The sequence below is a fragment of the Spermophilus citellus genome (genome assembly GCF_964194105.1).
Source record: "Spermophilus citellus genome assembly, chromosome: 2".
NCBI classification, from domain to species: domain Eukaryota; kingdom Metazoa; phylum Chordata; class Mammalia; order Rodentia; family Sciuridae; genus Spermophilus; species Spermophilus citellus.
The window spans coordinates 13,092,520-13,115,496 of NC_138183.1; the positions used below are offsets into that span (position 1 = coordinate 13,092,520).

The 22,977-nt window shown below is 39.0% G+C and overlaps 1 protein-coding gene across 4 annotated transcripts in view; it reads left to right on the plus strand.

The window, feature by feature from the left end:
• TTLL11 (tubulin tyrosine ligase like 11) overlaps nt 1-22,977 on the plus strand; it is a 240,160-nt gene that overhangs the window by 42,366 nt on the left and 174,817 nt on the right. For all 4 annotated transcript variants that reach the window (XM_081311491.1, XM_081311493.1, XM_081311494.1 and 1 more), the window contains exons 2-3: nt 855-951; nt 7,335-7,468. In XM_081311491.1, coding sequence (XP_081167617.1) covers nt 855-951; nt 7,335-7,468 — 231 coding nt within the window. The remainder of the gene's footprint in view (nt 1-854; nt 952-7,334; nt 7,469-22,977) is intronic.

Genomic DNA, 22,977 nt, shown 5'->3' on the forward strand with positions numbered 1-22,977 from the left:
TCCTGGAAGATAGAATCTGATTATCTCATCTTGAGTCAGATGTCCACTCTTGGCTGGTTCATTTATTAGTTCCAAAAGTCTTTATTGAGTGCCAGGAACTGTTTTAGGCACCAAGGATGTATCCTGCTTGTAGAGTTTGTGTGTGTGTGTGTGTGTGTGTGTGTGTGTGTGTAAAAGAGAGAGAGAGAGACAGATAGACTTTGATTTGTGTGTGTGTGTGTGTGTGTGTGTGGTTGAACCTGAAATGCTCTTATTTATTTATTTATTTTGAGAGAGTCTCACTAAATTTTCCAGGCTGGCCTTGAACTTGGGATCCTTCTGCCTTGACCTCCAGAATAGCTGGAATTACAGGCATGTGCCACTACACCCAGCTTTACTGCTTAATACTTAGGGACAGGGTTGAGGGTTGCAAATTTTAGAGAAAGGGAAGGAATTGTGGACCTGTAACTTGCACAGACCTGGACTCAAATCCTGATTTCTCCCCTTGCCAGCTCTGTGACCCAGGGCATGTGAAATGGTTAAACTACCTCTATTAGCCCCAAGTTTTACTCAGTACAAAAGGAATAATCCTTTATAAGGTAGTTGTGAGGATTCCAGTGAAGAGTGCTGGGAAGGCTGGTAGTTTATATAGCATCTGCCACCTGTAGGCAGAACACGGCTGCTCTGCTACCTGTCGCAATCTGTTTCTCCATCATAAAACAGGAAAACATATCGCCTCCCTGCCATCCTTAGAAGAATTTAGTCATGTGATGCGTGCCCTGCTGTCAGGAATTTGTACATGACAGACACTCCAGTGTGGTCACCACTCCTCTTATTCTTACTATTAATCACATATATTTTTTTCTGTCTTCTAGTTCCCATTTGGCCGACGCTTGCCTTGTGACATCTACTGGCATGGAGTTTCATTTCATGACAATGACATATTATCCGGTCAAGTGAACAAGTTTCCAGGTATCTGCTGTTATTGTGTTTCTCAAGCCGAGTCCCAGAGTATGTTCTACAAAAACATGACAATGTTTTGAGATCAAACTTGAGGACTCTTAATTGGGACTCGCTGCCTGTGCTCTGCTGTATTGCTGTCACCTTGGGAGGGAAGTCAGCGCAGAGGTAATCAGGACTTAAGCCACTAGGGGTTTAAAGATTGCAGACTGGCTTGTGCAGGTTTAAAGCCAGACTTTCTTGGTCTAATCCTACTGGTGGAAGAACATGATTTTCACTTGTTGGGTTATAGATATAATATGGAGGTCAAATGAAGGGACTATATTCTCAAAATAAAGGAACAGAACATTTCTCTTGCAGGAAACTGAAATACTACACTTCTAAGAATGTATCACAGAAATGGTATATCACCCTCCACCCCTTTTTTCTTTGTTCCAGTGATTGAACCCAGGGGCACATAACTACTGAACCACATCCCCAGCCCTTTTTGTTTCATTTTGGGACAGGATCTCACCAAGTTGCTTAGGGCTCCCTAACTTGCTGAGGCTGTCTTTGAACTTGTAATCCTCCTGCCTCGGTCTCCCAAGTCACTAGGATTACAGATGTGCACCACCATGTTTGGCAACTTCCTCTTTTTTAGAATTGTATTTAGAAGTTCCATTTAAAAAAAAAACTGAATACACTAGTCCCCATGCTAAGTATTACAAGGCTAATGACATTGTCTCCATGGGACTTACCCTACAAGGAGGGTGGCCAGAAAAATGTCATAACCAGCATATTAAAAGCCTCCTCCACTCTATACCCAGATACCACTTATGCTTTTTATTTTGTTTTTCAATTTTTACCACCTTCTTCTGTGATTACTGCTGTTCATTATTTTTGATGGCTACATGAAGAGGGAGGCTAAGGGGAGAAGGGAACATTTAGTTAAGTTTCCAGCCATGGGGTCTTACAGTTGTTTTGATAATGTATTGCACAAACCATATTCTAGTACAATAATAAATAATTAAAAGAAGAAAATATCACCCTGAATCCCATTCCTCATTTAACAAATAACAATGTGAATGTTTCTGTATTTTCATCCAAATCTTAACCATGTTTATCGTTTTTATATGGCTGCAGTTATACTTGCCTAAATATAAGGTGTTTTTTTCTTAATATCATATTATTTGTACTTATATTAGAAGGAAATTCAATCCACTTTTTCTTTGGCAGTCCACCCTCTGCCTTGAAGAAAACACCTCTCAGGAAACAATTTTCTTACACTGACTACTTTTGCCCCATTCTCGAGGGGATTTTCAAGTTCAGCGTGCAGACTGACAAGGTCACTACCACAGGCCACACTTGGCTCGGATTCCCTTAGAAGGACGTAGGGCAGGAAGCATAGCTTGTCAGCCAGTCCATGTCCAGCATTTCTCTTCAATGAAATATTTTCTACAGTACTGGGAGCCGGCCTCTGGCTGAGTGAGTGAGAGGAGGTGTAAGGAGACCAGATCCACATCTGTCTTGGCTCAGATGCCCCAAGGAGTCAGTGTCTCTCCTAACTGCTTCATAGCATAGCTTCCAAGGTCCCTGTAAGAGTTATGTTAAGTTATTAAAATCACCACTAAGACAGCCTAGAGCTATGGCTTCCTACAGGTATTAAACAATTCAACAATCAGGGAACATCTTAACTGTGTGCTTTGTTGTCTACCAACACAGATAACAATCTCCCTTTTTTTTTTGGTTTCCAGGGATACTGAGACAGAAGGTTAACCCAAGGTCTGTTTGTCCTTAGAGAAGGAGAGAGAATTCTGTTAGGGAACAAGACTGATTTGCGAACAGGGTTCCTGCACACCCGTTTAATGGGATAGCTACTGTATTCTCCTGTCGGGCTGCTCAGGAAAAAAAAAAAAAAAAAAGATACTTTTCCATGTCAGTAAAAGGACTTTTTAAGGTTTGGGGAGAACCCAACCTGGAAGTGAAGGAGTCTTTAGAATGAATCACTAAGAAACGAATCATCAAATGAGGCTTCATCTACATTTTCTCCATTTGCTCATGCCCCAGCGAATGGCTGAGAGTGGGAGAGCTGTAGCTATGTTTGGGTCTATATTTGGAAAACAAATTAGAAATATAGGGGGAAAAAGTACTCCTGAAGGACTAGTTTTATTAAAGGTGATGAAAGTACATTCATTCCAAGAGGCAAGTTTGCCCATCCCGTACTCCACATACAAGTGACTGGAACTTGTAATTTTCCACTTTACTAACAATAATTAATTAGCTGTAATGACAAAGCAGGCTCTGGAGCCTCTGGGTGGAGCAGCAGCACTGCCCTGTGGAAGACAGAAATCCTCAGCCGTGGGCGATTCCAGAACATCCTGTCCTGTGGCTCCAATCGTGTCCACATTTATCTTGTCTCCCATACACCCATTATTCTAAAAATGCACTTCCTACGCCTGGTATGCTACTTAAGTTCTAGGCAGTGCTCCAGAGAGGTGTAGCTATTTCACATGCTGCACAAACGGAAAACTTTGGGATATGCATATGGAAGTAATTTATTTTGTTTGTATCAGCATTTTGGATTTCATTCGCTTTTCTCTGGGCAATTTCTTTATTCAAAATACACTATTATATCTTAACTGGGAAATTATGATTTTCTATAAAAAGTAATCTGAGTTAGATATGTCTTTGCTTCAACCCAAATTGTCAGTTCCCAGCTTACAAACAACAGGTTATTTATTTATTTATTTTTTCCTGAGTTTCAAGGTCTGAGATGTGCGGCAGCGCAGGGTGGGCAGTGCTTGAGAGATGACCACAAGGAGGGGGCTGCAGTGGGGAGTCTGCAGGGGTGGCCCAGCACTACTCTGGGCTCGGAGGACACTAAGATAATGAGAAAGACACGCAGGAGAGAGCAAAACACAACCCAAGTGCTGCGCCCGGGGAAGCTTGGAGCGCGTGGGCGTCAGGAGCAACCTGATCCAGATTTGCTTGAGGGAGTGAGAGATCCAGGAGGAGAGGATCGGCCTTCGAACTGAGCCTCCAGGAATGGACGGGCCTGGCCTGATACCAAACAGGAGGCAGAGGACAGGTGGCCCCTGATGACGGGAGCAGATCAAATGAGAGTGGGTGGAGAAGTGAGGGGCAGGGACTCCCGGGGATGGGGGGCTCCAAGACATTTCTAAACCAGAGAATGATGTGGGTCAAGCCTGTGTTTTAGAAAGACCAGCCAGAGAGTCACATTGGAGGTGGGTGGAAAGGCTGAGAGAGGGAACAGAGATACAGGGAAGGGGTCGCTGCAGCACCCGGGCAGGAGATAAGCTAATTAGTGGCAATGGGAATGCAGAAAGTATTTCTTTTTGGTGGCTATAATGTCAAGAATTTTTGGTTTCGATGCTACTTGGATTGAATAGTGCTCCAAATACAGCTCAGTTTGTTTGGTTTTTGTTGGGTTCGGTAGGGCTGCATGGGCAGGTCTGAGGATCCAGCTGTTACACTCTTGGTAACTCCAAAGGGATGAGACCCCCAGGCCCTGAGGCTGCAGCGCAGCAGACAGAAGAACCCACACCTCAGAAGGAGTGACAGGAGGCCAGCCCTTGTGTCAAAGCTGCAATCCACGGCTAGAGGGTTTTCCCAATTGATGGGAGAACTGCCACCATAGGGACATCTAGGGCAGACCTCATTGAGAGACTCTGGCGGTCAGCACAGGATCCCAGACGCTGGGCTAAGTCCAGCCTTTGCAGGGCACATATGGGGGCTGGGGAGGCATTGGAGAGAACAAGGAAAGGCCTGAGCTTTGTGCATAGTGATGGCCACTCAGCCACAGGAAGCAAAAGGTAAGGCTATGAAAATTTGGGAACAGGGACTGGGGATGTGGCTCAAGTGGTAGCGCGCTCACCTGGCGTGCATACGGCCCGGGTTCAATCCTCAGCACCACATACTAACAAAGATGTTGTGTCTGCTGATAACTAAAAAATAAATATTAAAAAATTCTCTCACTCTCTCTCTGTCTCTCTCTCTCTTTAAAAAAAAAAGAAAATTTGGGAACAAGCAATGGAGCCTCAGAAAAACACATAAAAGCCTCCTTATCTAATTGGGACAGAGAGTCAGGATCAAACTTGTAGCAGGGGACAGCTTAAGGTTAGACCTGGACTTTCCACCACATGTCATGATGAGTCTGGAGCCCAGGGAAGGGTCCCGGATGAGAAGCGGGGAAGGACTGTGGCTGCTTAGGGAAGGAAGGCAGGGTCTGGAGCCAGCAGGGCGGCAGTCACCTCCTTGTTACTCAGTTACTTGGGGAGCATGAGTCCACTCTTGTCAGGGTTGTAGTGTGAGAAGGCGCCACTTCCACACCTGTCTCTGGGCCACCTGCAGAGGCTGGATGTCAGCAACTTCTGTGAGGGTTTGTGAGGGCCTGAGACTCTTTCCCAGGCAGCACTGGATGGGACCATGGCTTAGATATGCAGAGGAACAAAGTCTTAGGTAGTAGGTGGGTGAGGAAGGGCTCATCCGGTGCCTCCTGGAGACAGGCATTCAGGCAGGGTTAGGGGTGAGCAGCTGCCCTCTGCAGGCAGGAGTACCAGGGCAAGTAGCCATTGGCCATAGAGGTGCTTCCTAAGTTGGCTGCCTGGAAGTACAAACCTGGAAACATCTGTCAGCTGGTGGGACTGAGGGTGCACATTACAGAAGGAGCCGTGCAGACTGAGAATGAGTGGTTCCTCCACTGGCTGGACACTGACATTCAGGAGACTTTTCTGGAGCTTTCCACTGCCCCCCTGCTATATTCACAGCACTTCTGTCTGTATTGTTCATTTCCTTCTGACCTGCTGAGGGGTTTCAGAAAGAGAACCTGTCACACTGCCATGAAGATGCAGAAATACCACAACACTGTTTGGTTAGGAGCCACCATTTCTACTGGGTGTGAGGACTTGTTACATTACAGTTAGCTTGGAAGATTTTTGATTTAATACTGTAACTAAAATGGTAGTCGAATATAAGTAGAAAGGTTCAATCAAACATGTTGAAATGTTGTTTTGTTCACCTGGCATTTAGCTGTGGTGTTTATAACTCAAAAATTCTACTGGGGCTGGGGATAAAAGGAAATAGCTATAATTTTCCAAACTCGTTTCTTGGAATCCTCAGGACAGCATTCTCGGTGAGTTTTCTTTAACATCGAAGAGTCCACATCAGAGCACAGTTAATTGGTACTTCCTAAGCTCTTTTATTCCTCCCTTAATCCTGCCCTATATCCTTCCAAACAGGAGCTAAGAACTTGGGCATTGACACCTTGAAGCTGCAATCTTTAGATTTATTGCTCTCTTTAATATGCAGAGGGAAGCAAGAAGTAGGTTATTAAGACCTGCCTTCTTAGAAGTTCATTTGCTTCCTGAATGTGGGTGTTGGGAGAAACCTCATTCATCCTGACGGAACCCATTGGGAATGTGCGGTAACTTGGGCATGCCAAGCGGACATGGAATTCTGGACTGTCTATTAAAAATAATTGTCCTAAGCAAATTTCTAGTTTCCATCATGGGACTGTTTAGTCTTTTTCAGGGTGAAGGTTATTTTTAGCCTCCATTTTTAGTAGTGACATTTGCCTTAAGAAATAAGGAGGCTAAAACTTAAAATAATTTTTTACCTATTTGCTTAAACTTTGCTAAGATTTATGCTCAGTTTCTTGTCAGAGTTACTAATGATGTTACAAGGGGGAAAAAATCCACCATTCTTTTAAAGTGTTTTTCAAGTGAGACATTTCAGTCCCCTCTGGGTAAATTAATGAGAGCTGATCAATGTCAATGCCAGTGCTTATAACTGAAGAACTCCTATGAATTCATTTTCCCTGTTAAACTATAAATTATGCTATGGTTTCCTTTCCACTTCCTGTCCTTGGTTCAAGGAGACAGATTTTATGCCGAAAGGTGTGTATTTTCCATTTTATGCTTTTAATACCCGTGAAAGATTAAAACAAAGCAACTTAATTAAACTTCTCACAATGTCACCAGAGTGCACTAGATAATATTCTCTAGGGTACAAGATAGAAGGAATCCCAGAATTATGTGTTCTGGCCCCAAATTAAAGAGGGTATTAAGTTTTAAGTGCAAGATAGAAATGCTTCTCTATTCATTACCCCCAGGGAGGACAAATAATAGAATAATAAACTAGGTGAAAATTCATCCTTTCGAACTGATGCTTCGTTTTTATAGGGAGAAAAAAAAATCATCCATTTTCATGAATTTGGTAGAGCTTTCCAAATCATGAGTCAGTGCTATGGGGAACAGTTCAAACCTGTTTTTAAATGCTGCTTGAAAAAAGTGATTATGGGGCGGGGGGTGGGGAGTGGTTTTAAAATCCCAGATAATGGCTGCTTTATAACTGGTGCCTCCCCGTTGCTCCAACCTCACAGCTTCTCTTCTCCCCAGGCATGACGGAGATGGTGCGCAAAGTGACCCTGAGCAGAGCGGTCAGAATGATGCAGAATCTCTTTCCTGAGGAGTACAACTTCTATCCTCGCTCATGGATTCTGCCTGAGGAGTTCCAGCTCTTTGTCACTCAGGTAGATGGCACTCCATCCCCGTGACCCTTGAATTTAGATCATGCTTGTGACTGTGTCCTGGCTCCTGTGTACTGGGAGCTGGGCCTCGGGCATCCCAGGAAGCTGATCCTGACAAGGTGTTGGTGACCATCAGGACAACTTGCAGAGTTGAATGGGTGGGGCGACAGGTCCTGACCCCAGGAGACAGGCCCAAGGCAGGTATTGGAGCTGGATCAGAGTCAGGGCACCAGCCAGCCAGTGGGATGGAGCAGGTGGTCAAGCCCGCAGCAGGGCCATTTGAGGGGATCCTAGAGGCCGAGCATCTCTGGCTCCCAGCGGTATGAAATGAGGGGGGTCAGGCTCCACTTAAAGCCCAGGCAGCAGGTCTGACGACCTGAGGGCAAAACCTTTTAAAAGTCCTGTTTTAAATGTGTTCCAGAATTGATTCTCAAATGGCCTCTTCTGTCTCGAAGCAAAATGTTTAAGCATGAAATACTTTGGTTCTGTCACCACTGAATGTGAAGTAGAAACAGCAGGGGAGCGGAACTCAGAACTGCCATTTGGGTTAGTCTTTCAACAGATTCATTTAGGACCATCTCAAAGCCTTTGGCAGGTTCCGCAGTTAATACTGTAACTAGGGACTACGGGATAACCATGCAACACGTGCCTATGTGGTCACGAAAAGGCCAGTACCATTTAGTGGTCCTACTATGTTCCAGGCATATTGCTAGAAGTTTAACATTATTTCTTTTAATCTTCACAACAATCTTGTGACATTGGTTTTAGTAATATTACCATTCTACGGATGAGAAAACTGAGACTTTTGAGAAATTAAGTGACCTGCTCTAGAAGTAGGATTTAAATCTAGAGCTGATTCCAAGGCCTATGTTTCATTGTCTAGTGCCTCAAAACTGTTTTGTTTTAATAAAATATGATTACTAAACATATAAACAGCTTGAAGTAATTTTTAAAAGGAAGCTTTCTATGAAAGGGTGGTCATATGGGTCCATGCACATTTCTAAAAATCCATCAACTTTTAACTTAAACTGGGTGCATCTTGCTGGATGCTAATTATGCCTCAATAAAGTTTATTAAAAACACCCACTAGCTGTTCCCCACTTTCACTCTAATTCCTCAGTTGGGTGGCTCTGCTCACCCTTTTGGCACTAGGTAGAATACCATACTGTTCCTTCCCATCTCTACCACTACTCTATATCTAACTGTTCTGCAAGGCCAAATTAAGACAAGATCAACTGTTTTCAAAATCTAAAAGTGAGAGGAGTTATGTTCATCATTTCCAAAGTCCCTTTGTACCTCTGCAGTGTACTCCATCAGTCCCACTCCCCAGGCGACTGATGGTCTGTGTTCTTGTTATAGATTAGTTTTGCCTGCTCAGGAAATTCATAAATGGAATCATTGTATGTACTCTTTTGTCTTTTTTTCCCTCCTAGAATTATGATTTTGAGATTCATCTGTGTTTGTTATATCAGTTGTTTGTATTTATATTGCTGGTTTTCCATTTTATGAATATACCACAGTTTATTTATCTGTTTAACAATGGATGGGCTTCATGGTTGTTTCCAGTTGGGAAATATTACAGATAAAGTTGTCATGATCACGTGTATAAGTCCTTTTATAGATATATGCTTTCTTTTGGGTGGGATTTTTGGATCATATGAATATGTATCTATTTTTAAGAAGTCACCAAACTTCTTATGAGAAATTCCACAGTGGTTGTAGTTTACATCCTGATGACAGTGTGTAAGACTTGTGGTTGTTCCACATCACTGCCAGTGCTGGGCAGTGTCGGTCTTTTTCATTTGAGATGTTCAGGTAGATGTGTAGTTGTATAGCTTTATGGTTTTAATTTATACCTCCTCAGTGACTAGACATTGGGTTCCTTTCCATGTGCTTTTTATACATTTGTATTTTTTCTAAACAAACTGTATTCAGCTTTCTTAAAGATACTTTTCATAAACAATTATGGTATTCCAGACAGGACATGGGCAGACAATTGTTAACATGTATAACAACTTTCAAACTCCCTTCTTGGATGGACTGTCCAAATCAGAAAGCCATTGTAACACCCAAAGAAGTCGTCATTTGATGCTCTGGACAGGGAAAGTTCAGAGTGAGGGTTGGCGTTTCACTTTTAGCATGTTGTTTAATCACTTTTCACAAGCCGACCCCGACTTACAGGAAATGAAATCAAAATGGCAGAATTACCAATCTGAACAGCCACAGTTTAGAAAAGGAACCGTTGCCCTTCTGAGGGACACTGTCTCAGTAATGTCCCTGGAAAGTCCTGATTGCCTGGCACACTGGCAAAACCAATTTCAGGCAGTCGGGTCCCAAGAGGTGTTTGTATTTGAGTGAGATGAATCTAGATCTGTGGCAGAGGGGGGGGGGGGCAGAAAGATGAACTTGAGCTTCCCCACACCACAATGCATCTGTGCTGAAGGTGGCCACATGTATCAATGTCAGGGAGTCCCTCCTCCTGGGAGCCAAGAACACATATCTCAAAACTAGCAGGGAAAAGTGTTTTTGCCCAGAGCAATCCAGTTTTGGAGACTTTTTATGGGTGAGATATGTACCTTCCTCAAAAAACAATTAAGTGTTCTGTGTGCTAACAATATGGCTTTAAAAATTCTGCATTTTTATAAAACTTGACAAAAATAATACTTCAAACTCTAGAGTCCCCAGAAGTACATTGTTACCAGAAATGTATACATTTGCCCTGGCATCTCCAGTGCCATCAGCTTCTGTGCCTGGCCTGTTTGGGCATCTGTTTTCTCCATTGGGCGATTTTCCCTTTGTCCCTCTGGGTATCTTCTCCCCCTTCTTTGCAGGGACCTTTTCAGGCTTTGGAGGAGCACGCTTAGCAGACAGCCTCTCAGGGCTTCTCTGTGCTTCATCTCTCATTGCGTCTTTATCTCCCATAGTGTCCCCTTCTGCCCTTCTCTTGGGCATGACGGCCACTTTGGCAGGATGGAGATGCTGAATGCAGGGATACAGGGGACAGCTTTGTTGGTCCAGGGGTGGCTCCTGCCTCCTCCTCACTAATCTCCTCTTTTGTTAGTAAAAGTGAACAAAGTTTTGAATATGTTCCTGTTATTTTGTTTTGAAATCACAAATTATTTATGTATTCTGGATGTAAGTCTTTTGTATATGTATTAGGATGTATAGGTATATATTGTGGATATTTCTTCCCACTTAACTTTTCAAGTATTTTCCTCCCCTGACTTTACATTTTTTTTAAAATTCTGTCTTATGAAAAGCAAGAGGTTTTAAACGTTGTACAGTCCAATTTTCTTTTACAGTTTGTGTTTTTTGGGGCAATGTATAAAAATTCTTTGCCTAAAAAAAGGTTATGAAAAATTCATACTTTGTTTTTGTCTAGGAAACTTTATAGTTTTATCTTTTACATTGAGGTCTATGGTCCATTTCTAGTTAGTTTTTGTATATAGCATGAAATTAAGCTCTAAATTATTTCTTTCTTATGAACAACCAGTTTTTTGTTTTGAAATAATTGTGTTTTTTTCCTCATTAAATTATCTTGGCATCTTTTTTGTTCTAATATTAACTCTCCACATTATTTTGATTACTGTCTAGTGAGTCTTTATAGTGAGTCTTGAAATCAGGTAGTGTAAGTCTTCTCACTTTATCTTTAGACTTGTCTTGGCTATTATAGGTTCTTTGTGTTTACAAATAAGTTTTGTAGTCAGTTTGCCAAGTTCCACAAGATGGGACGTTGGTTGGTATTGCATTGAATCTGTGGAGCAGTTTGGAGACAGAGGACATTGTAACAACACTGAATGGTCTAATCCATGACTTTGACCTCCACTTATTTAGGTCTTCCTTAATATGTCTCAGCACTGTTTTATGGTTTCCAAAGTAGACATTTTGTACATATTTTGTTAAATGTATCACTAAATAAATATTTGGTTTTTTTATGTTATTGCAAATGGTATTTTTTGAATGTTGTTTTCCAATTTGTTGCGAGTATATAGATCCAATTGACTTTTTAATCTTGGACTTGTATAAAGTGACCTTATTCAACTCCTTTTCCCCCCAGGATTTTCTATGTACACAGCCAATTCATCTGTGAATAAATACATTTTATTTATTTTTTAATAATCAATTTGCCTTTTATTTCTTTTTCTTGTTAAAGTGTACTGGGCTAGGAATAGAAGAGATTAAAGGGTACATGCTTGCTTTGTTCAACCTTAGGAGAAAATGTAGAACCTTTCATGATTACATATGATATTAACTAGAGGTTGTTCCCAGATACCCTTCTATAAGCTTCTACCTTCTATATCTTGCAAACTATTAACCACGAATGAATCGCTAATCTTGTCAAATATCTCTTCTGCATTTATTAAGACGAAGTTAGGATTTTTCTCTTTATTTTGGTAATGTGATGAATTTCATTGAGTGATATTTTAAAGAGTAAATAAACCTTGGAAACATTAGTTGTAACTTACATTCCTGTTGTAAACTTCACTTGTTATGATGTATTATCCTTTTTACATACCTTCTGAATGCTATCTAATTGCAATGTTTTGTTAAGAATGTATCTTGGGTCATGTGAGATTGGTATGTAATATCATTATTTGGTTTACTTTCAGGATAATGCAAACCATATTAAATGAGTTGGCAAATGTTTCTTCCTCTATATTTCTGAATTTTTTGCTAAAATTTTCTTTCTTTAAAGATTGATAGAATTCACTAACAAGGTGTTTAAGAATGGGGCTTTCTCCAGAGGAATATTTAAAGTTCTGAATTTATTTTTAGTAGATATAAGTAATTTGTGTCTTTCAATGAATTAGTTCATCTTACCTAAGTTGTCTAATCTAAGTTGTCTAATCTATTAGTAGTCCCTTTGCTGATATTGGTTTCCTCTCTTTTTTAATGATCAGTCTAGCTAAAAATATCAGTTTTATTGATATTTTCAACTTAGGATTTCATTGTCCATTTTATATATCATTTATGTATCATTTTATTAAAATTAAAATTTCCTTTTTTTAACTTCTTTTCAGTTTCTTTTCTTTCCCTAGTTTTAAAAGAAGAAACTAAAAAAAATCCTTGAGTTTTAAACCTTAAAGCAATAAATTTCCCTCTGACACTCTGTTTTGAATGCATCCCATAAATTCTCATGCATTATATTTTCATTATCATTCAGTTAAAAATGATAATTTCCCTTAGGATTTCTCCTTGTCCTTGGCTTATTTAGAACAGTTATTTAATTTTACAATAATTTTGAGATTTTCCAAGTATTTTTGTCATTGATTTCTAATTTAATTTTGTTAGTGTCAATGATATATTCTTTATTATCTCAATCCCTTTAAATTTACTGAGAATTTTCTTATGGCCCACATATTGCCCATCTTAGTGAATGTTTCCTATGCATTTGAAATAATTTGTATTCTGGAGTTGTTGGTATAGCACCCTATAAATATCAGTTAGGTCGAGTTGTTTCTTGGTAGCCTTCCATCTTCCTTACTAATTTGCTACTTACTTGTTCTGCCAGTTAATAAGTTAATGTTGAGATTTCCAATTCTGGTTGTGATCGTCTGCTTTTCCTTTAAGTTCTGTCAATTGTTTCCTCATGCATTTTGAAGCTGTTATTAGCGTGATGATTTGACTCTATGATAGGCTACCTTCCTTGTCCTGAAGACTTCTGCATCTGATGTGAATACAGCCCTCCTCCAGCTATCTTTGGCTTAGTGTTTGCATGATGCAACTTTTACCATTCTTTTACTTTCAACCTATCTGCATTTTTAGAGTGCTTCCTGTCGACAGCATGTTATTTACTGTCTTATCCAATTTGACAATCTCTTCCTTTTAACTAGTGCGTGTAGTCCATTTACACTTAATGTGTATTCGTAAGTGTTAGATTCATGTCTACCATCTTGTTGTTTTTTTTCTATTTATCCTGCTTGGATTAACTGAACATTTTAAAAGTTTTTATTCTAGCTCCTCTTTTAAATTTATTAGCTATATTTATTTTTTATTTTTTCTTCACATTTTTATGAGTGCATTACAGTTGTCCATAATGGTGGGATTTGGGTTCCATCTGGAACTATTAGCACATAACACACACACTATAACAACATAATTTGGCCCACTCCCCAACACTTCTGTACCCTTCCTCTTCCTACTCCCTGGTCTCTTTATTCTATTCTATTGACCTCCCTTAGCCTTTCATGCAAAAGCACCCCCTCCCCAGCTTTCTCTTCCTTTTTCCCTCTCTAGCTTCCACATATGAAAGAAAACATAACACTTGACCTTCTGAGTTTGGCTTATTTTGCTTAACATGATGGTCTCAAGTTCCATTCATTTTTCTGCAAATGATTTCATTTTTCTTTATGACTGAATAAAAACTTCATTATGTATACATACACCACATTTTCTTTATCCATTCATCTGTTAATGGACACCTAGGCTGGTTCTGTAGTTTGGCCACTGTGAATCGTGCTGCTATAAACATGGGTGTGCATGTATCACTGTAGGATGATGACTTAGTTCTTCAAGACAACCAGAGATATGAAAAAAAGTGCTCTTTATGTGTAATATGAACTGTAGTGCATTCTGCCAACATATGTAACAAATTAGAATTTTAAAAAAGAGAAATAAAAGGCTGAATATCCAGAAGAAGATGAATATCTGTTATGCCTGTTATATGTATTTCAAATATTTAAATATAAATACCAAGGAGCAGATTAGTAGAGTCATATTTGTATAGGTAAAACAGGTGTAACCTGTTTTAAACCTATTTTTAAAAAGTGTTTTAGGGCTGGGGATGTGGCTCAAGCGGTAGCGCGCTCGCCTCGCATGCGTGCGGCCCGGGTTCGATCCTCAGCACCACATACCAACAAAGATGTTGTGTCCGCCGAGAACTAAAAATAAATATTAAAAATTCTCTCTCTCTCTCTCTCTCTCTCTCTCTCTCCTCTCTCACTGTCTCTTTAAAAAAAAAGTGTTTTAGTTTTTGTCCTAGTCCTAGAGTTTAAGAATTTACAATAAATCCTTAACTCATCATACTTACCTTTAAGTATTTCATATTTATGCAAAATACAAATGCCTACCAATAGCAAAAAAAAAAAAAAAAAGGTGGGTGCTACCAGGGGTACAACCCCAGGGAATGCCCAGCCCCCTTTATTTTCTATTTTGAGACAGGGTCTCACTATTTGCTTAAGGCCTCACTATTTCCTGAGGCTGGCCTTGACCTGCTGTCCTCCTGTCTCAGCTTCCCCAGTTGCTGGGATTACAGGTGTGTGCTGCCACCACTCCTGGGAAGCAAAATTCTGTTTTTATCCCATCACAAGTACTCTTGCCATGTGTTTTCCTTGTAACTAACCCCACAATACATTGTTACTATTTGTGCTTTGAAAAGCTCATCATCTTAAAGAAACAAACAAACAAAAAAACAAGTTTATCTCTCTTTTATAGTCGCCATAAATTTAACATTTCCAGCATTTTTTCATCCTTTTGTGTATCTCTTGGCTTCCATCTGGTACTATTTTCTTTTAGCCAGAAGAATTTCCTTTAACACATTTTTCTTATTGCAGGTCTGCTGATGACAAGTTCCCTCAGCTTTTGTTTGCCTGAAAATGTCTTTATTTTGTCTTCAGTTTTTAAAGTGTTTTGAAATGATTTTAAACTTACAAAAAAGTTACAAAAATAGTCAAAGATTATTTTTCCTCCATACCCTTCAGGTAGCATCCCCGATGTTAACATTTTATATAATTACCCAAACTGGGAGATTAACATTGGTATTATGGTATTAAATAATCTACCCATCTTATTTAAATTTATCCTACTGTCCTGCCCAGTTCCTTTGCTGGTACAAGATCCACTCCACAATTCCTGATTGCATTTGGTCGTTATTTCTCCTCAATCTCTGCCGATCCCTTAAATTCCTCAGTCTGTCTATTGAAGAGGATTACCAGTTATTTTTCTTTTTTAAGGATTGCCTGCAATTTACTTTTCTCTGATTTTTCTCATGATTAGGTTTAGATCACACACTTTTTGGCAAAAATATCACAAAAGTGTTTTGGTGACCTCTGTGCAGCCTATCAGGAGGTACCTGGGGTCAATGCCATCTTCCTGGTGCTGATAACACTGGTGTTAAAGTAGAGTCTGCTAGATTTCTCTGCTATAAAGTTCCCATCGTTTGTACCTTTGTAATCATTATGTGTCTTACAGGGAGATATTTTTAGACTGCACAGATAGCCTGTCTCAAACCTTTTTAAAAAGGTTTTTAAAAGATAGTTCTATTGAGATATAAATGACATTCAATAAACTGAAGATGTTTAAAATAGGCAATTTGATACCTTCTGATATATGTGCTCACCATTGCAATCAAGATAGTGAGCCTCTCATCGCCCCAAATGTTTCCTCCCATTCTGTGTAACCCCTCCTTTCTTCCCCTTTCTTGCCTCTTCCCCACCATCATTAGGTAACCATGGATCTTCTTTCTGTCAATTTTACTTTACACTTTCTAGAATGCTATATAAATGGACTCATATGGCAGGTTTTTTTTTCCTCTCTCTTGATCTGTCTTCTTTCACTCAGTGTAATTATTTTGAGGTTCCTTCTTGTAGCATGCATCAATAATTCACTCTTGATTTCTGAGTAGTCAATCAAATGTTATACCATAGTTTGTTTATGTTTTTACCTACACCTGGACTTTTGGGTTGATTCTACTATTGGAATTGGCTGCTTGGCTATTTGTATTTGGCTGCCCAAATAAAAATACTGTGAACATCTGTGTATCAATATTTGCATGGACTTGTTTTCATTTCTTTGGGGGTAAATGCTTAGGAACAGAATGGCTAGATCATATAGTAGCTGAATATTTAATTTGAAAGAAAGTCTCTATTCTCTTCCAAAGTGGTTGTGCCATTTTATATGTGGTGATCTTTGATTGGTTTCAATTTGCTTTTTCCCTAATGACAAATGATGTTGAACATTTTTTCATGCATTTATTTGACATCCAAATCTATTATTTGTTCACACATTTGGCCTATTTTTAAAAAATTGGGTGAGTTTTTTATTTTTGAGTTTTGAGGTTTCTTAATATATTTTAAATACAGGTGCTTATTAGATATACTAATTATGAATATTTTCTTCCAATTCATGTTTTGTATTTGCATTCTCTAAACAGTACCTTTTGAAAAACATATTTGTGACTTTGATAAAGTCCAATTTATTGATTTTTTTCTTTTATGTATTACATTTCTTGTGTCACATACAGGAATCTTCATCTAACCTGAGCTCACAAATATATTCTCCTATATTTTTGTCCAGAAATTTTAGGGTTAAAATTTAGGTCTATTACTCATTTTGTGTTAATTTTTGTGTATGGTATGAGGTATGGGCTGAAGTCTACTTTTTTGCAAATAATATCTGTTTCAGAAATATTTGTTGAGTGAGAACATTAACCGTTGTCCTTAAAATTACCTTTGTACCTATCATGAAAATAATTGTCCAGGTATGTGAGGATTTATTTTGTAATTCTCTGTTATATTTCATAGATCTATTTGTCTATCTTCATGTCAAAGCTTTTCTCTGACTTAATTACTATAGATTTATAATAAAGTAGTCTAAGTCCAACTTTCTTCTTCTTCCAGGTGTTTTGGCTGTTACGGTTCTTTCACCTGCTGATTGAAAATTAAAATGAACTTTGCTAATTTCTAAAAAAGCCTGCTTGGATTCTGAATGGGAGTGTGTTGAATTGGTATATCAGTTTGAGTAGAACTGATATCTTAACCACCCTGAATCTTCTGTCCCGTGAATGTGCTGTATCTCCCCTTTTATGTAGGTCTTCTTTAGTTTTCTTGAGCAATTAATTTTAGTACATAGATCTTTCACATATTTTGTCAGATTTATTCCTATTTTAAATTAACATATTGGCAATGCTTTATTCTTAAACTTCAATTTCTACTTGTTCATTGTGAAGATATATAAATATAACTGAGTTTCTTTTTAAAATTTTGATCTTACATCCTGCAGTCTTGCTAAACTTACTTCATAGTTCTAGTAGCTTATTTTCTAGAACCTATGGATTTTATTTCTATATAGGCTATTATGTCTCTTGTGATGGTTTTATGCCTTACCTTCCTTCATTTCTTTTTCTTGTCTTATTTCATTGGCTAGAACCTCTATACAATGTTGAATAGAAATGTGGTAAGCAGACATCTGGACTTATTCCTGATCTTAGTGATTAAAGACTGAATCTGTTTTCCTAAGTGTGGGTATTGTAGTTTTCCTGCAGATGATTTTAGGTTGTTGAAATTTGTTCTGTTTCTTGTTTATATGGATTTTGTTTTGTTTTTAATTAGGAATGAAAGTTAGATTTTGTTATATACTTTTCCTGACTCTATTGAGATGACCGTAAGGCTCTTAATTTTTAGTTAGTTAATGTGCTGAATTATATTTATTCATTTTTAAATATTAAACCTTATTTCATAAGCTAAATGCCATTTGGGATAATTCCTTTTATATGTTGTTGGATTTGACTTACTACAAATTTCTTCACAATGTTTATATCTGTATTTATGAGGAATATTGGTTTAGAGTTTCTCTCTCTCTCTCTAAGTATCTTTGGTTCTGTTATTGGGGGTGATGCTGGTCACAGAGAATGAGTTGTGAAGTAGTCTCTACTTATAAATTTTCTTTCTTAAATGTTTGGTAAAATTTAATAGTAAAGTAATTTTGGCCTAGAGCTCTCTTTGTAGGAAGGTTTTAATTACAAACTGATTTCTTTTACAAATATATTCAATTATCTGTTTCTTCTTAAATGAGCTTTGGTAGTTTGTGTCTTTCAAGAAATTAGTCCCCCGGCCTTTTTTTTTTTTTTTTAAGTTGTTGCTTTCTTGGCATGAAACCATTCAGAGTATTACCTTTTATCCTTTTTGTTTGTTTGTTTGCAGTGCTAGGGATTAAACCCAGGGCCTTGTGCAAGCCAGACAAGCACTCTCCTGCTAAGCTATATGCTGGCCTTCATCTATCCTTTTAACATCTACACTCTTCTCTCTCACGTTTGTAATCTGTTCTTCTCTCACCCCCATCAGTATGGGTAGAAGTTTATCGATGTATTGATTTCCTTTTTTGGATTAATAGCTGTAATTCTTTTTGTTTAATTATCCTTTAGGATTTATAGTACCCATCTTTAACTTATCACAATCTGCCTTTCAGTAATATTATGCTGCTTCACTCATAGTAGAAGAATTTATACTACACCTTGCTTTAATGCTATTGTTTTTCATACACTTTATATTTACATGTGCTATAAAGCCTTCATTACATTGTTACTATTTTTAAACAAATCAATTGTATATTAAAGAAATGTAAATAACAGGAAGAAAAATATCTTGTATATTTCCTTATGTAGTTACCACTTCCAATGTTCTTTATTCTTTTGTATGGAAGCACATTCCTGTTTAGTCCAATTTCTCTTTTGTCCAAAGAACTTCCTTTGTCATTTCATGTAGGGAGAATCTTTTGGTGATGAATTCTTTCAATTTTTACATTTCATTTTTAAAATTGGTGCACTATGGTTGTAATAATGGTGGGATTTGTTGTCAAGTTAGTGCATGCACACAATAAAACAAGGTAATTTGGCCAGTGTCCCTCCTCAGCATTCCCACCCCCTTCCCCTCCTCCTACTCCCTTTCCTCTCCTGACCCCCCTTGGCTTTTCACACCATCACTCCATGCCTTTCTTTTCCTTTTTCCTCTCTAGCTTCTTCATATGAGAGAAAAATACAACCCTTGATCTGAGTTTGGCTTAACATGATGGTCTCAAGTTCCATCCATTTTCCTGCGAATGACATGATTTCATTTTCATTATGACTGAATAAAACTCTATTGTCTATATACAGCACATTTTCTTTATCTATTCATCTGTTGATGGACACCCATGCTGGTTCCATAGTTTGGCTGTTGTTATTGTGCTGCTATAAACATGGGTGTGCATGTATCACTGTAGTAAGTTGACTTTAATTCTTCAAGGTTATTACTGAGAAGTGGTATGGTTGGGTCATATGGTGGTTCCACACCTAGTCTTTTGAGGAACCTCCATACTGATTTCCATAGTGGTTATACCATACAATCCCACCAACAGTGTAAAAATGTTCCTTTTTCTCCACATCCTCTCCAGTATTTATTATTGTTTATATTCTTGATGACTGCCATTCTGACAAGTGTGAGGTGAAATCTTAGTGTAGTTTTGATTTGCATTTCCCTAATTGCTAATAATGTTGAACACTTTTTCATACATTAGTTGGCCATTTGTATTTCTTCTTTTGAGAGGTGTCTGTTTAATGCATTTGCCCATTTATTAACTGGGTTACTTGGGGGGGGGTGGAGTACGGTTTTTTGATTTCTTCATATATTTTAGACATTGATCCTCTGTCAGGAGAGTAGCTAGCACAGATTTCTCTCCCATTCTATGGGCTCTCTTGTCACATTCTTGGTTCCTTTGCTATGCAGAAGCTTTTTAATTTGGTGCCATCCTATTATTAACTCTTGGAATTATTTCCTGAGATTTAGGGGTCTATTGAGAAGGTCATTGCCTGTACCTATATGCTGAAATATTCATTTTTTTCTAGAAATTGCATAGTTTCTACATAATTCCTAGGTCTTGATCCATTTTGAGTTGATTTTTGTGCAGGGCAAAAGATATCAATCCAGTTTCATTCTTCTACATATGGATAATCAGTTTCCCCAGCACCATTTCTTTTTTTTAAATATTTTTTAGTTGTCAGTGGACTTTATTTATTCATATATGGTGCTGATATTCAAACCCCGTGCCTCACACATGCTAGGCAAGTGCTCTACCACTGAGCCAGGACCCCAGCCCTCCAGCACCATTTCTTAAAGTGACTATCTTTTTTCCAGTGTTCAACTTTTGTATTTTTCACAATTTATTCAACCTTTTATTTGAGTGCTACTTTCTCTAGGTACAGAATTCTAGGTTTGCATTTTTTTAAAAAATTCCTTTTTGTCTCCTTGTATATATTGCTTCTGACAAGAAATCTGCTTTCACCCTTATCTTTGATCTTCTGTGTAGAACATATGCCTTTTCTCTATCTGTTGTAATTTCTCTTTGCCATTGGTTTTGAACAACGTTGTTATAAACTGTCTCAGCATAATTCCCCCCCCGCCCCATATTTCTTGTGCTTGGAATTCATTGAGCTTTGGATCTTTTAGTTTTTTAATTTTCATAAAATTTGAAAAAATATCTGCCCATTATTTCTTCAGATATGTTTTCCTACATCTCTTCTCATTTGGGTACTTCGGTTACACACACACAAGGCCATTTGAAGTTGTCCAACAGTTTATTGATGCTCTGTTCATATTTTTTAAATTCTATCTCATTTGCCTTCAAGTTTGCTAATTTTTTATTTACTACATAATAAACTTCTTTCAATTTCATTCTATCTACTTTTGGATCTCACACATTGTAGTTTTTATTTCTAAAGGTTACATTTGGACCTTCTTGATATACTTCATACTTCTGCTTACCTTTCTGAACATATGGAGTGCCTTAAAAATCACTGTTTTAATGCCGTTGTCTATTGATTCTGGCTGTGCCCATTCTAAGTTGGTTTTAACTTTTTTCTTCATTTTGGCTCGTAGTACCATGCTCTTTTTCATCCCTGACATTTTTATCTGGATGGCAGACATAGAGAATTCTATCTTATTTGAGTGTTGGCTAATTCTGTATTCCCACACATATCCTTGAACTTAGTTATGGGATCCTGGTAGGTTACTTGGAAATAAATTTCAGGTCTCATTTCTGAGATTTGTTAGGCAGGGCTTCAGCAGTGCCCAGTGTAAGGCAAATTCTTCCTCACTGCTGTGGCAAGACTCTCTTGTGTAATGTACCCAACCTCCATGAATCATGACGTGCTCCAGTCCAGCTGGTGAGAACAGACACTATTCCTGGCCCTGTCTGGCCCCGGGCGCTGCTTTCTCTAGTCCTTTGGGTGGTTCTTTCTTTGACCTCAGATGGTTTCGGCACATGTGTGCGTGGATCTGTGCTTGGCACCTTGGTGAAGGTGCCAGCATGGTTGGGTTCTGGTGAGGGTTCTTTTCCTAGTCTACATGTGGTAGTTGTTATGGTTCGGATGTGAGGTGTCCCCGCAAAGCTCACATGTGAGACAATGCAAGGTTTGGAGGAGAAATGATTGGGTTATAACCTTAACCTAATCAGTGGATTAATCCCTGATGGGATTAACCGAGTGGTGACTGGAAGCAGGTAGGGCATGGCTGGGGGGAGGTGGTTCATTGGGGGCGTGGCTCTGGGGTATATGTTTTGTATCTGGAGAGTAGAGTCTCTCTCCCTCTCTGCTTCCTGAGCATCATGTGAGCTGCTCCCTTCTTCCACACTCTTCTGCCATGACGTTCAGCCTCACCTTGAGGCTTGAGGAATGGCGCCTGCCATCTACAGATTCAGACCTCTGAAACTGTGATCCCCTAAATAAACTTTTCCTCTTCTATAGTTGTTCTGGTTTTGGGTCCTTTTATTCACAGTGGCAAAAGAAAAAAAAACACAAAAAACTGACTAAGATAGTAGTTTTCTTATATACTCACATGGTGGGAAGAAGAAGGGCTAGCACTTCTCCTTAGGAGGACACGTCTCTTCATGGAAGCTCCATCTTCATTACCTTCCAAAGGTTCTACCTCCTAATACCACCCCACTAGGGGTTAAGGTTTCAATATATGAATTTGGGGGCAGGAGAACAAACATGCCGTCCATACCAATGGCCTACTTAAAATCTTTGGTGACCCTAGTAGCGTTCTTCATTTATTCTTAGAGAAGGAAACTGAGGCCTAGAGAGGTTAAGAAGTTTGGCTAAATAACACAGCTTGGAAGGCTGTCTGCAGAGCCAGTACTTTCACCTTCTGTGCAATGATATGGGAAGATATTTGAACAAATGTGCATACGGAGTACAGAAATCTTCCAGAGAAAGGAGTAAAGCTTTGCTGGTGATAAGGGAGCAGGGGTGGGGAGGCTGAGGGCATGTGGAGTAAAGGGAGAGAGAGGGCTTCCTGGGGTAGAGGTGACACTTGATCTGATTTTGAAGTAAGGTGATGAGTTTGGGTGACATACCAGCCTCAGAAGAGTATTCCAGTCCAAACCAATGTGTGTGCAAGGACATGTCATCATGAAATAGTATGGCATATTGGAGTGACGAGCTGTGTGGTACTACTGGGGTTTAAAAGAAGAGGATTTGACATTAGATGGAGAGCGAGGACTAGAGGCCAGGTCATGGAGGAGCTTAGCAAGGGCAAGCCATGGTAATCTGTTGGCAGAGAGTACAGTAGATGGGGGAGGGTAGAGGAGCAAGACCTATTAGAATGTTCTAGTCATCTAGGAAAAGTGCTGGAGGTTGTACAGAGGCATCAAAGCAGGGGTCTTATGCAGAGGAGGGCCAGATGTGTGGAATAGGAGGTGGGGACATATTGAGTTGGGGAATGAGGAAAAAGGCAGAATGGGAACTTCAGGAATCTGGAGGG